We start from the raw sequence: 15,863 nt of genomic DNA on the forward strand, positions 1-15,863 counted from the left end.
AAAGCTTTTATGTATATCAAGATCATTTATGTTTAATCAGTTATACAATTAGCCAAGTAATTAACAATTTGATTAATGCCTTAGTAAACAAGCATTTCTAACCTTTCCTTTCTCCTTGTTCTTGAAGTAAGGAACTAGGAATCAACATAAAGAAAAAAGAAATAAAAGAAATGAAGGCACCCATTGGTCTGTGGACAGTTATTAGCTGTTTTGCTTCAGCCCCCTTTTGTGGCTCTGCTGGTGGGGTGGCTGAAACCTGCAGCAGATGGCGATGGCTGAAGCTTCTCCATCCTCTTTGGACTTTGGGATTACACAGGTGTTTTCTCGTATGTATGCCCCATGTGTGACAGAACCATGTGACAGAGTATCACACCCTGTTAGTGTCCAAGACTCCTCACATGACACCTCCACCTGAGAGAAACAGAAGAAGAGGATAGAGTCGTATGTTGTTTATTTAACCTTTTTTTCAATTATTATTTTAGCAGTATGTATTGGGGCATAGTGTTCCTCAAATATCGGAGCTCTGTTGGTTGCTCTGTAGCTTGAAATCTCACATTTCAAATAATTTGCTCATTATTAGAGGTTATTAATAGCTGATAAATGCTATTTACACTTACAAACCTTTTTTTAGCAAAGTGGCTTACAGTTATGACTGATTAAAATATAAGCAATTGAACTGAATACAGTTTAAGCAATTGAGGGTTAAGGGCCCTCCTTAGGGCCCCAACAGTGTCAACTTGGCACCCTTCTGATTACTAGTTCAGTTGCTTAATCACTGAGCTGCCACTGCCCTGCTGTACTGTTAATTAATCTCTGTACTGTTAATTAATCGCTGGTTAAATCGCTTAGCGGTTAAGGTACTGGACTAGTAATCATGAGGTTGCTGGTTCAAGCCCTGTGATCACCAAGTTGCCACTGTTGGGCCTCTAAGCAAGGCCCTTAACCCTCAATTGCTTGAATTGTGTTCAGTGATGTGTAATTCACTTTGGATGAAAGCATCTGCTAAATGCTGCAAATGTAAATATATTTAACAATCAACCTAATTCACATGTGCAGTTGTTTGTGAGTGTGATTTAGTTACATTAAGCTCTTCAGACCTCTGGATTCTGCCAGCTCAGGCATCAGTTAAAATAGTTTCATTGATGCTTTAATTAAAATCACAGCTAAAACGGTATCAGAAATGTCCTCACATCTAATTTAACCACTAATCCACATTACTCCAAGACGATGTTTCCTAACACTGTCTTTTGCAATTTGACCTCATTATGTATGTTTACCCAGGCCCAAGGATGATGTACATTCATTGGTAGTTAGATTAGTAAGGAAAATATACATTTATGCTATACATTTATATGGTATCTAGATTCTCTTTTTTAGGTACTTCCCATATTTATAAAAAAAAGCTGTAATAATATTACAGTGGGGGAAATAAGTATTTGATCCCCTGCTGATTTTGTAAGTTTACCCCCTTACAAAGACTTGAACAGTCTATAATTTTTATGGAAGGTTTATTTTAACAGAGAGAGACAGAATATCAACAAAAAATCCAGAAAAAAAACATTAAATAAAAGTTATAAATTAATTTGTATTTAATTAAGGGAAATAAGTATTTGATCCCCTACAAACCAGCAAGAATTCTGACCCCCACAGACCGGTTATGTGCCCATGAGGAACACAAATTAGTCCTGTCCCTGTATAAAAGACTCCTGTCACAGAATCAGTTTCTTCCGTTCAAATCTCTTGACCACCATGGGCAAGACCAAAGAGCTATCAAAGGACATCAGGGACAAGTTGTAGACCTGCACAAGGCTGGAATGGGCTACAAGACCATCAGCAAGAAGCTTGGTGAGAAAGAGACCACTGTTGGTGCGATTATTCGAAAATTGAAGAAATACAAGATCACAGTCAATCACCCTCGCTCTGGAGCTCCATGCAAGATCTCACCTGGTGGGGTAAGAATGATTCTGAGAAAGGTGAGGTCAGTCCAGAATTACACGGGAGGAGCTTGTCAATGATCTCAAGGGAGCTGGGAGCACAGTCACCAAGAAAACCATTAGTAACACACTTCGCTGTAATGGATTGAGATCCTGCAGTGCCCGCAAAGTCCCTCTGCTCAAGAAGGCTCATGTACAGGCCCATCTGAAGTTTGCCAATGAACACCTGAATGATTCAGAGAAAGCTTGGGAGAATGTGATATGGTCAGATGAGACCAAAATTGAGCTCTTTGGCATCAACTCCACTCGCCGTGTTTGAAGGCAGAGAAATGCCCAGTGGGGATGGTGTTCTTGGGGTCTTATCCAACATTTCTCTGCTCCCAGCTCCCTTGAGATCATTGACAAGCTCCTCCCGTGTAATTCTGGACTGACCTCACCTTTCTCAGAATCATTCTTACCCCACAAGGTGAGATCTTGCATGGAGCTCCAGAGCGAGGGTGATTGACTGTGATCTTGTATTTCTTCCATTTTCGAATTATCGCACCAACAGTGGTCTCTTTCTCACCAAACTTCTTGCTGATGGTCTTGTAGCCCATTCCAGCCTTGTGCAGGTCTACAATCTTGTCCCTGACGTCCTTTGATAGCTCGTTGGTCTTGCCCATGGTGGTCAAGAGATTTGAACGGAAGAAACTGATTCTGTGACAGGAGTCTTTTATACAGGGACAGGACTAATTTGTGTGCCTTTTGTGCACATAACCGGTCTGTGGGGGTCAGAATTCTTGCTGGTTGGTAGGGGATCAAATACTTATTTCCCTTAATTAAATACTTTTATTTCATGTTTTTTTTCTGGATTTTTTGTTGATATTCTGTCTTTCTCTGTTAAAATAAACCTTCCATAAAAATTATAGACTGTTCAAGTCTTTGTAAGGGGTCAAACTTACAAAATCAGCAGGGGATCAAATACTTATTTCCCCCACTGTATGTATTAGTATTGTGTTTAACCTGTTCCATTAATCCAGAGGAGCCATGTTCAATCAGACGACATTCAAGATTGGGGGCACGGCAACAGGAGGCGTGTGATGTTCCACCCTTTTTTGCTGGACACACCTTACGGTTAGCATTGAGAGGTTGTGTGGAGTCAGTCGTGACTTTGGATTTAAAGTAAGAGCTGCAGCCTGCAGAAATGGAGAAACAGCTGAAACACCACATGCAGGTACACGTGTAGTTACAAGTGTCCACTAAATGTGAAGTATGTAGACACCACTCCTAATTTTTTGTTTCAGATTCAGTATTTCAGAGACAAACATTGATAATGCCCAACAAGCTCATGGCCAGGTGTCCATATACTTTTGGCTATATTATTTATCTTATATATGTTTCTTATTATAATAGGATGACATAAATAAAAGTAACTACAATTTTTTCCATTTCATTTAATCCCCGGCTTTATGCTTGTCTGGACTGCAGCGGGTCTGGTTTCACTAGGCGTAAGACAGGGCCACCCTTGACAGGGTGCCAATCCATTGAGGGTTTTGCCCATCCTTCTCCCCTAAGACATAGCGAATCATATCTGTCTAGACACCGGCGAACAGCACTGCTGAGACAATGGTCTTAAGACACATTTCATGTATTACCTGTAAGTTGATGCTCTAGGCTGGGGCATACTGCATCCATGCCGACCTGGACACTGGCACTGGCCTGGCACTGCACCCTGTTTCCTGTGCAGCAGCGGGCTATTGCATACACACCTCCTTCAATGTCACTGTGGGCCACACATACGTTTTGTCCATCCTGTATCTGATAACACACACATGCACAAACACAAAAGTTATATTTTCCCCCCAAATACAACTACTTACAACTAATTTTCCCTTTTAACATGTAGGAGGAAGAGAGGAAAGTCCAAGAGGAGGTTTATGGATGCAGTAAGGGAGTACAGTCATGTAGTTTGGGTGCCAGAGGAGGATGTTCTAGACAGAGCCAAAAAAGAAGTGACTGTCATTTTCTCTCACCTCTACTCTTTCTCCAGATCGCCCTCCACTTGGTGAGTAGCTAGAACAGCTAAACATCTCTTCACCGTGGCGACAACGAGCCACTGCTGTGCCAAAGTTTCCAACCCCTGACCTGATAGACCAAACGGAGCGACAAAGCAGCATCTCACCTGGGACAGAACAAATACATACACAACATAGCCAAAAGTATATGGACGCCCTTTCCAGTGATTAAGTTTAGGAGTTTCAGTCCTACCTGTTGATGTTCTATTATGACTGTGTCCCTTTGCACAAGTTTTACTCTACAAAAACATGGTTTGATGAGTCTGGTATAAACTCCTGTGCCCTGTACCTCAACCCAATCGAACAGATGAATTGAGATGAATTGTAATGCCAACCCTTGCTCATTTTATAGCCGCAATAGGGAAGGGTTGGGGGCATTGGTACTCCATATTTTTTGCCCATGGTTTTGGAATGTCAAGCGTATGGTCAGGTGTTCACATATTGACCATATGAATATTTAAAATTTGTGAACACCCCTTTTAATGTTTCTTTAATCAACCATTTTTGATCAATCAAGTTAAGTAAAGTTCTAATGATACAGCAAACAATAGCATTCCAGAAAATTCTGGAAGTCCTAGAATATCGGTGGCTGTTATAGCAATAAAACATTTTGGAATTTGGCAATGGATTAAATATTTACCACTTACATTAGTCATTACAATCATTCATACTGGGACAAAACATTAAACATTAAGACTGTAACCCCTGGATTCTAACCTGTGACTGTAGTGGTAGTCTTGGGCAGGGCTACCACCACGTTTGGGGTAGTTAGTCGATATTCAGCAGGAAGCAAGCTTGGATTTATCACCCTCTGGACTGAGTGGTAATTAAGCAACTGCAGAACCTCAGCAGGGCTGAGACTGGGTTTCTCATTTAGAAGCACTGCAGCTATACCTAAACACAAAGCAATAGGTTAAAAGTGCAGGCAGATTTTTAACTAGTGGACTTAATGTCTAAATGACACATGAATGTGTGTTCTAACCAGCAACAAGTGCCGCTGCTTGTGAGGTACCACTCTTGGTGGTGAAGCAGGTAGGGCAGTCACTGGAGGCACTTATGATGTCTTTTCCTGGAGCAAATAGATTCACACAGCGACCCAGGTTGGTGCCTGTGTTTCCCAAACTCAGCAGCTGATCAGCAGCGTTGGTTGCTCCCACTGTGATCACCTGTTTATGGTCAGTGAAAATAATTAACAATTATTATGTTGCACCTGCACCTGCCACTGGTTCCATCTTAGTAAAAATGCTGGGAAAAACAGACCACAGAACAATTCATATGTGTGTACTGATAAACCAGAGTGGGAAACCTAATAAGTGAATGAATGAATACAGAATATGATACAGAAATGGAACCACAACTAATATTCTGAGTCTCTCTGCTTCCAGTCTAGGACTAGCCAGTGCACACAGATTTATGTTACTGTGATGCATCAGGCAGATACTGCTATCTGATTGTCTGACTGTCCTGCAGGCACAGTGATGCCCAAGATGTTTTTAATACTTTTATAAGTATCATGAGGTACACAGGACATAGACTGACTCAGCAAGAGCATTCATGTCCGCATAGCCAGTGTTAATCTGAGGATCAATCCAGGGACCTTGTATTTTGTTGCCACCAACATTACAGACTACACAACCATGCTGACCAGCAAATACATTCAAATACAACTGCATAATAAGCTTCTTGTTATATCTGTTCCCAGCTCAGTGCATATTAGATTATATACATCACTGGTTTGAGGGTAATACCTCTGGTTCTGAGGCTGGTGAATATAAGCAGGCATCATCCTGGTAATTTCCAGCTGCAGCTATAATGACCACGCCGGACTGTACCATCTCTCGACATGCAGTATTCAGAGTGCGACTGAAACCCCCAACAAATGGTAGCAGTACAATCACAGGGATAATGGGCTGAACCTGCAAAGATGCACGGATGTACTCCAGACCTGTAGAAAAATGGCACAGTGAAAAATACTATAAAATAATAGGTGAAAATATTTGCCATAAACATCTATATATTCCCTTTAAATTAGTGTTTATTGTGCTAACTTTGAGTCTTCGCAGAATACACTTGAGTTTACCTGCCAGTGCACTAGACACAGTGCCTTTGCCTTGGCAGTTTAGTACTCGCACAGTATTTATACTGACACCACGTGCAACACCAGAGTCTTGTCCGCTCACCACTCCGGCTATGTGTGTTCCATGGCTTTCACACTCGCTGGCCTGTTATGGAGGCAGAACAGATAAATAGATGAAAGCATGGACAGATCTTTAAGACATCACTGTATGCTGTTAGCCCCACAATTTTAATCCTCCTTTATCAAAATTCACATTTGGTACAACAGTAGCCAAGTGTTCCTTTTACATGGTATCAACAAAACCAAATGATCTAGAGTAATAGACCATGTCAGAGAATCACTTCCACCACACCAAAGTCAAATGCTGATGTACTTAACACTTTGGCAGATAACACTCGGCATTGACCATGATTATTTTATGTGTGTGCAGCTTCTTTGTCGTGGATACCCAAACCATTAAACTCCTGATGAACATACCGCTGTACCCAGTTGTCCTGTACGCTTAGCATACTGCTTTGTGATTGACTTGTTGCTTTTTAACACTTTCACTCCATAATATCAACACATTTAGGGAAGCTTTAGCATAATTATTGGAAAGGTGGTATATCGACAGTGACATTAAAAAAAAATCAATAAGCTTATCAATATGGTTCAGTCTTGTTACCAGTTCTTATCCGCTGTGGGTCGGGGGAATCAACATCTGTCCCATGCCATTTCTCAACTAAAGTCTGACAGGGTTTAGTGCAGTCCTATTTCCACCTGTCACATGGCTGCTCAGACCATTCATATGAAGTTAATACTCAACTTATTTTGTCCTTCTCTGCCTAAGACACTTTAGGTTTAATCATTTTAGTATCTCTGGCAGATATCTCATTATGGATTATGGACCAAAACCCAGATCACATCATCTGCGAATTCAAGAAACCTTGAAGTAGTTTTGGACAAGCTACATTTATGATGTTTAGCAGACACCTTTATCCAAAGCAACGTCCATTGTAGTTAATTATAATGATGCCAAATAAGAGTTAAAATGGGTCCAAAAGTGGTGACTTGTTGGTACTGGTGGGGCACGAACAAGCAACCCTCTGATTACTAGTTCAGTTCCTTAACTGCTAAGCTACCACTGCATTCATTCTCAGTTCAAGTTGCTAACCAAACTTGATCATGCAGATTTCTTCTTTTTTACATCAGGAAGGTTTTACCCTTTCTCTCCAAGGAAGCCATTCAGATCCCAAGTATAACATCAGACCCCTTTAACCAATTCAAAATGTCACTGATCCCAGGCTACACACCTTTAAGCACTGCTGCACTTTGTTCTCTAGTATTCTGTAGCTGCACATTAAATTAAAATAATGATGCTTGCATACAAAGCTGAAAATTGACCAACTCCCATCTACCTAAAAGCCTTTTCCTTGAGTCCTTCGAACAACAAATCTGACTTGTCTTGACTCACCCTTTAGAACTTAAGGAACACTCTCTGTACTACCCTTGGAATGTCACTCTCCTGGCTACCTGAACAGCCTCCTGCAGTCTCTTGCTCTTTTCATTATTTACATGTATTTTAACTGGGTTATATATAAAGTGTGTTCTTTTATGGTTCTCTAATTGTGTTAGTCAGGCAGTGTTTACTAAGGAAGATACTAGGCACTACTGCAAGTTGGTCCAGATAAAGAGTGCCTGCTAATGCTGTAAATGTACTGCCAAATTGCAGGGGTATGCTTCATTTTAATGAAATGTGTGTGGCTAAAAAGCAAAACCAACATACAAAGAGGGGTTTCTAGATTTTTGTTATTCCATAAGTTCCATACTTTTTGTATGAAGTACTTCATTTAAGTAAAGGTATCCTAACTTCAATTTGAAGTGTTCTTTTGTGCTTTATGACCTCCATTGCCACCTGGTGCTGGTAATCCTGAATTGCAAGCCTTGATTTAAAAAAAAATACATCTTAACCTAAGCACAGCATGTAGAGCAACATGTTTTTTGAGGTTCTCTCAAACTTGCAAGATGTTTATTGGCTGTACTAAATTGCCCTTTAGTTGTTAAGTGAGAATGTCATCCATCATTGGACTGGTGCCCTGCTGGACCCATTTATCCCTGACCAGAAGGTTGTTAGTGAGAATCATGAATGAATCTCTTGAATAATATACCCACACTTGGAGTAACAACAGTCTCTAACCTGCCTGTGATTTCTGATGCCATCTTCTTCAGGTACACTGTTAAAGTCTGTTACCATCACTCTCCCCTTGATCTCTCTGTGACTCGCCTGAACACTGGTGTCCATGAGGTAAACAGTAATTTTTGCTCCATCGTCTACACATGTACAAAAGTCATTCACATTCACGTAAAAAACGTCGAATGAACAAGAGAGAAGACAAGATATAAAAGTAAACAAATTATTTTTGTATATTTGTGGCTGTGGCTGTGTGTGTGAAGGTGCACTCACTGGGTGGAGTGTATTTCCCAGCTTCGTGCTTCGTCTGGATGATGTGCTCCAAGTTCCATGGAATGCCCTGGGCAAAAATGGACGAGTCTTCTTCAATGTAGTCAATGTGCGGTAGCTTTAAAGCCTTTAGGTAAAAAGACATAATTGAGAAGGTTAACACTTGGATGAGACACAAGCTCTATTCACAAATGAACTCTCAGATGCCAGTTATTAGACAGTGTTGATTGGGGAGACAAGAATGCCATCCTTCCCACCCAGAAAGCAAGACCAGTTATGCTTTCCTTTGCAAAACTGTAATTCTACAGTTTTTCTATATCTCATTTCCATAGTTTGACAGGTACACTATATGGTAGACACCAGACTCTGAGCTTGTGAGGCATAACATTTCAAAACTGAAAGCATAATTATGGAGCCCCCATCTCTTGGTTGAAATACCCAATGCTTTGTTGTTTTTACTATTTTATTTATGCATAGCAAATAGTCTTCCACTGCTGGGGACCCCAATCATGTCCGAGGAGAGTATATTTGCCCAATACACGCTCCCTCCGAAATGCACAGAAGTGATGGCATAGTTACCTTGAAAAAGTCATCTGATTACTGATTACTCCTTTAAAAAGTAACTTAGTTACTTTATGGATTACTTGATTTTAAAAGTAACTAAGTTACATTACAAGTTACTTTATTAGTTATATAATGCGGTCCGCTAAAGTATCCCATAATGCAACTGGAGCTGCGTAGGCGATTAAAGCGGAATAAGAAACAAGAAAGATAGCGGAAAACGGAGTCCTCTGTTCTTAAGTAAGATAAATAAAATAAATTTTTTTAAAGACAAATAAATAACAAAAAGACGATAAATATCCTACATTTTGGCGAGTGGGATTTGTAATGAGTCTGTAACTATGGTGATATTACGTCATCACGTCCCCACGTCATCACTTGACCGGCCGAGTAGTGCATACTTCCTCCAATCTAGTACAGACTCTGTAAGTATGCGATTCCGGACGCAGCCCGTGACTTAATTGTCGCATAGGACAGACGTCACTCCCCGAGACGCAAAAAGAAAGCAAAAATATATCTTTTTACTAAACAAAAATAGTAACGCGCAGTAACTTGGATAAGTAACTTTAATCTGATTACTGGATTGGAAATAGTAACGCGTTAGATTACTCGTTATTGAAAAATGTGGTCAGATTAGAGTAACGCGTTACGTGACATCAGTGGTGCACAGTCCACCAAACCCCTCTTATTTGCCCATACTTTGGTGAATTCACTGATCTCCGCGTTCCTTCACTTTTGTACAGGTGCCTTGGACCAGCCTTTCTCAACCGGGGTGCCGTCAAAAATATTCTGAAAGTGATGAGTCGTTCGCGAACGATCCGATTCTCTTAAACGGCTCTTTAAAATGAACAAAAGGAACCGAGACTGTGTGCATCATCTCATCCATCCCCCCCCCCCCCCCCCCCCCAGATGACACCTTATGGTGTGTGTGCGTGTGTTAGCAGTCCAAGGGCTTGCAGACATTTTAGACTGGGGTGACTTGAGATTTTGCATACTTTCAAAGGGTGCCGTGACTGAAAAAAGGTTGAGAAACACTGCCTTGGACTACTAACCAGGGTCCTTACACAGCATTGTCTGCTGCAGGCAGGGCCTGCTAGGGGCGCCCAACCGACGCAGAAGCAGAGCTGATATTCAGAATCCCAGCACTGGTGCGCAAGCGTAATAGCCCACTGGCAGCAAGTTTTTGAACTGTAAAGCATCATAATTTGGGGCTGCTTTACAAATGGGTCTGGACAGCTTGCGGTAAATGAGGGATGGATTCAATTAGGGATGGCATCAAGAAACTAGTGGCACCTAACGTAAAGCCTAACAGAAGTTGGATAACACCAAAAAAGACAGTGATTCAAATTCCCCATAAAAATCCACAAAGACATCCTAGATTACTCTATTAATATGACTGGGATGAAAATCAAACCACATTGGATGAGTAATTAATATAACTCTCATAAACACTTGGTTGGAAAAGTAGGCATAAAAACATACATATCATTCTTATCACATCATTTTTAAATTCGTTTACATTAGTGCAGTATAATGTTTGTGAATCAGAAATGCACCTGTCCTGCACACACTGTTGTTCAGTTATCATGCATATAAACAATGGATGCTTAATTACCAAGGGCAGGATGTCGCTGCTCATTTTCACCAGGAATCCGTGGAAGGCTCCGGAGTAAGTGTATGGTATATGGATGATGTGACCCTTCTTGGCAGCCTGTGCCCGAAGTGTAGCCACCAATCGTTCAACATGACTGTCATGCGATCCCTTCTGCAATACCACAATGTACTGACCCGGCACTCGCCACACACCCTATGTATTAGAGCAGCACAGTAATAGCACATTCATTAATATCTGGCACAAAACACCTAATGCATTAACACCTGCAGTGTTTATTCTGTGTAATAGTTTTGTTTATAAGAGATTCCAGTTTTTAAATGTTATTTATTAATTTTTTTGAATAGTGTAGAATGTTGGATAAAAATCCGACCACTTGATTTTTTTTTTTTTTTACTTTATTCTGACTTTATTTAGCAAATGGAAATAATTGTCATGTTCACCCATTAATTTACACTTAATCACCCATATTGATGAATTGATAAATTCAAAAAAATATTTTTTTAAAGTAATTTAAATCAAAAACTGAAAAATACGCACACAAGTATTTAGACGCTTTATTTAATACTTTACTATTTAATAGTTGTTTCTTTGGCAGATTCTCTCAATCTCCATCAGATTGCAAGGTGACCTTCTGTGAACTGCTATTTCAGGTCTTTTTCCAGATGTTTGATGGGATTTAAGTCTGGGCTTTTGCTGGGTCATTCTAGAACATTCAGCGACTGTTTGGTTCTTTCATACCTCTCTGACCAAAACCCTTCTTGTCTTGATGCCCAATATAGAAAACCTTAAGGGGGGTGTTTCAAGCTTTTTCTATTTCATAATTATGTGGTACTGGGAACACTCGTGGCATTGGATAATGTCCTGCAACATCACTATCACAATTTGGTCACAATTTGATCATGGAGATCACAGACATTTCCTTGAACTATATGGTTTGGTTTTAGTCTGACAGTGTGTTAATTGTGGGCCTTTATAGATCCAGGTGTGGGCTCCAAATCAATTCTAGAATTAATTAATCAACTGAATTAATTATCAGAAAGATAGTTAAAGTAGTTTGGATGCATTGAGAACTACAACAAAGGGACTGAATATTTTTTACGAGTAAGGGATTTCAGTTTTTGAATTTTAATAAATAAATGAAATCAGAGAAGATAAATCATACAGTATAGAGCAGCAGGATATTTTGTTATTACTGCAATGTCACAATTATTTAACTCCAACATAATATTGCTGATCCTATAATCTACTGCTAGTCTGTATGAAATTATAAAATGGTAAGAAGACATACCCATTTTATAATGGCAACTTCCAGCATGATAGTACACCATGTCACAAAGCACCAATCATTTCAAACTGGATCCATAAATATAACTATGAGTTTAGTGTATCTCAGTAGCCTCCTCAGTCAGTCCATCCATCCATCCATCCATCCATCCACAATTTTTAAAGCTGACAAATTTGTTTTGAGGTTACATGATGCAAGTATGTCAACGTAGACCAAATTCTCTCTCTCTCGTTCTCCCTCTCTGATGCTTCTTCCTTACAATCTTTAATTCTAATTTGATCTGCTGCTAATCAGCTTTGCATCAGAGAATCATTGACTAAAAAAGCAAAATGACCAGAGCAATTCATGTTTTTATAATAGTGAATAGTACTGTGCGCAAAAACGCGCGCCTTTATTTTGACACATGTAGTTGAGTGCGGTCTTTCTACAGGGGGAAACTAAAACGCATTTACTGTAACAGTAACCAAAACTTCTGAAGATATAAGTCTGATACCTTCATCATGGTGTATTACTGTCTGTGGTACCTGCATGACGTTCAGTCACAAAAAAAACGGTAAGTTTTTACGCACGGTCCTTGATCATAAATAGCATTTTGTTTTCAATTCTTAACAAGTGTAAATAAATAATACATTTATTTAAAATTAATAAATAAATACATAAAATATATTGAACCTCTTTAAGAGAATTACAGCTACTTTATATTGCTTATCTGTGTGTGTGGTTCAGGTTGCAGTGTCACCTTGGTGCACCTGACAAACTCAGCAGTCGTTCCACCTGTAGCTTGAGGATCTTGATGAACATCTTGATGTTCAGTCAGGGGTGCGTTTATATCTTTATCCTTGGAGCAGCCACATTCAGCCAGACACAAAATGAGGAAAAATCCAAAAAAGAGCCCCATTGTTCCAAAGTTTTACTCAACTTCAGCATCAACAATCTCACCTGATGTTCCTCTAATGAGAGCTATACTGAAGTGCTTATTAAATATTGCTTCCTATGAGATCTGATCAGATGATGGTATACTGCGCACCTTGCTGGTCTCTTTTCACTTTAGTCCATGTGTGATGGAGCCTTTGATTAAAAGCACAAAGATTTAAATAAAGTCAGTTGTTTAGGGCGGGGCCTGATGACGTATCAGAGCCTCACACCATAGCCTTCGGATCGAACGATCACTCATTACGTAAGGAAAGGTATCAGATTTCAATGAGGTTTTGGGTGCCAAATCGTTCCATCAGAGAAAGTTTGAGAACATTTAGAAATTGTATTACTCTCTGCTGTCCACTGTCAGTTATGTTCCCTACATAGTGCACTAGATTGTATATTAGAAAAAAAAATTATGTTCCTTACTTAGTGCACTAGATAGTGTACTAGATAATAGACTTATGTTTCTTACATAATGCTTTAGGTAGCGTATTAGTTAACGGATTTAGGTTCCCTACATAGTGCACTAGATAGTATATTAGAAAAGAATTTATGTTCCTAACACGGTACACTAGATAGTGTACTAGATAATAGACTTATGTTTCTTACATAATGCTTTTGGTAGCGTATTAGTTAACGGATTTAGGTTCCCTACATAGTGCACTAAATTGTATATCAGATAACGGATTTATGTTCCCTACATAGTGCACTAAGTTGTGTATCAGATAACGGATTTATGTTCCCTACATAGCACTAGATAGTGTATTAGATAACGCATTCATGTTCACTACATAGTGCACTAGAAAATATAACTAGATGATGATTTGTGTTTCTTACATAGTGCACTAGATAGTGTATTACATAATTAATTATGTTCCCAAATAGTGCACTAAATTGTATATCAGATAACGGATTTATGTTCCCTACATAGTGCACTAGACAGTATATTAGACAATTGATTTATGTTCCCTAAATAGTGCACTAGACAGTATATTAGAAAATTGATTTATGTTCCCTACACAGTGTGCTAGATTGTGTATCAGATAACGGATTTAATACACGATCGGGGAAAAAAAGTCTGTTTCGCCTGCGTGTGTGTGTGTCGCTCTTGGCCGCTCGTTCTAGATTCCGGGAGATTTTATCTGACTTGCGGGCATCAGGGAGCGGCTATGTACAGTACAGGCCAAAAGTTTGGACACACCAGCCAAAAGTTTGGACACACCTTCTCTTCAATGTTTTTTCTTGATTATTTTTATTTTCTACATTGTAGATTAATACTGAAGACATCCAAACTATGAAGAATTATGTAGTGAACCAAAAAGTGTTAAACAAACCAGAATATGTTTTATATTTTACCAACTCTACCTCTGCACAACCCAACTGATGGTCTCAAACACATTAAAAAAAGCAATAAATTCCAAAAATTCACTCTAGACAAGGCACAAACATTCATTGAAAACCATTCCAGGTGGAAACCTAATAAAGCTGGTTGAGAAAATTTCAAAGAGTGTGCAAATCTGTCATTAAAGCAAAAGATGGCTACTTTAAAGAATCTAAAATATAAAACATATTCTGGTTTGTTTAACACTTTTTTGTTTACTACATAATTCCATATGTGTTCCTTCATAGTTTGGATGTCTTTAGTATTAATCTACAATGTAGAAAATTTAAAAAAAATTAAGAAAAACCACAGGAATGAGAAGGTGTGTCCAAACTTTTGGCCTGTACTGTATATGCGGGAGAGTCCCGGAACTTCCGGGAGACTTGAGATGTCTGGGTATACTAGTTCATCAGTTTTGGTGGTAAACCATTATCAGATCTGCAGTTAAGACTTGATGATTGTTGGTGAAGCATTTTTTTATATATTTCGTTTTTATGCATTTTCTCCCCCTTTTTTTTTTTCCCTTTTAAGGCGTCCAGTTGCCCGATTGAGTCATGCTGCCTCTCCACTAATGCCGATCCCCGCTCTGATTGAGGAGAACGAAGCTAATCCACGCCCTCTCCGACACGTGGGCAGCAGCCGTATGCATTTTGTCAGCCAGCAGAGGTCATAATTGCATTAGTTATGAGAAACTCCCTATCAGGCTTAACATCCCACCCCTATCTGAACAACAGGCCAATTCGTTGCCGCTCAGGCAAAGAAATCTTCCCAGGGCCACCACTCACCACATTGTTTTGTTAATGAACCACTGTAACCAGTTTGCTATAGACCAGATATTGTTTTTGGTTTGTGTTAACATTCTTAGCACTAGACTAAGACTAATCCACCAGTGAAAATGAACCTTTACAGACCAGATATCGTTTTTATGATGATGGACTGTTGTTAACAATGCTGGTGCAGATATTCAATGCACTAGCCCAACACCCCTAAGATCTTGAGCTATTGAGATTGAATCTTGTACAGCAACACTGCTGGAGCTACTATCTGTATATGTTACAGCTTGTGTAATATGGTCTTATGTATAAGTTACCCATGCTCTCCTGGTCAAGTTGAGGTTGCTGGTGTAAAATTAGGTAAAGGCAGCATAGCATCCTTTTTGTCATTTGCTCTAATAACCTTGATGTCTATGTTCATGTTTGTAGCCTGACCTTGAGATCTATGTTTCTGTTATAGTTATGCTTAGTCCATGTGCCTTGTTCTAGCCTGACCTTAAGATCCATGTTTCTTGTCGTATCCTAGGTCTAGTATCACCTGGATTTTCATGTGCCTTGTTCTAGCCTGACCTAGATACCCATGTCCCTTATTGCAGTTGAACTTTAGTCTTAGTCTTATTTTGGTCCTAGTTTTGTCCTTGTTCTAGTATTTGTCTTTGTATTTCCCATGGTGTCTTACTTTCATATTCTTGGCACTTGGATTAACTTTAGCTCAGGATCTAGCATTTCTTATTTAGTTTAGAGTTATTGGCTAAAGGTTTTAATCCGAATATCTCCATGTATTAATTAGCATTTAGCATTAGCACAGCCATTAGCCAAGCATTA

The 15,863-nt window shown here is 39.4% G+C and overlaps 1 protein-coding gene across 1 annotated transcript; it reads right to left on the bottom strand.

Annotated features, from left to right (window-relative positions):
• Positions 1-58: 58 nt before the first annotated feature.
• pcsk9 (proprotein convertase subtilisin/kexin type 9) lies at positions 59-10,720 on the bottom strand. Its single transcript, XM_063001309.1, has 11 exons — positions 10,682-10,720; positions 8,509-8,632; positions 8,242-8,375; positions 6,069-6,210; positions 5,737-5,933; positions 4,971-5,154; positions 4,706-4,882; positions 3,947-4,095; positions 3,569-3,731; positions 2,937-3,109; positions 59-411 (listed from the first exon to the last, which is right to left on the bottom strand). Exons 1-11 carry the CDS (start codon positions 10,703-10,705, stop codon positions 202-204), a joined length of 1,677 nt encoding a protein of 558 aa, XP_062857379.1. The 5' UTR covers positions 10,706-10,720; the 3' UTR covers positions 59-201.
• Positions 10,721-15,863: the final 5,143 nt, after the last annotated feature.

Source organism: Trichomycterus rosablanca, chromosome 9 (genome assembly GCF_030014385.1).
Source record: "Trichomycterus rosablanca isolate fTriRos1 chromosome 9, fTriRos1.hap1, whole genome shotgun sequence".
NCBI lineage: Eukaryota > Metazoa > Chordata > Actinopteri > Siluriformes > Trichomycteridae > Trichomycterus > Trichomycterus rosablanca.

What these genes read in the sequence shown, in the direction of transcription:
- pcsk9 (XM_063001309.1), bottom strand. Translation starts at nt 10,705, where the DNA reads ATGAGCAGCGACATCCTGCCCTTG. An exon ending in GACTACCACTACAGTCACAG is followed by an intron (nt 4,096 to 4,705) that starts GTTAGAATCCAG and finishes GTTCTGTCCCAG; the next exon opens with GTGAGATGCTGCTTTGTCGC. An exon ending in GATCTGGAGAAAGAGTAGAG is followed by an intron (nt 3,732 to 3,946) that starts GTGAGAGAAAAT and finishes GTGTGTTATCAG; the next exon opens with ATACAGGATGGACAAAACGT.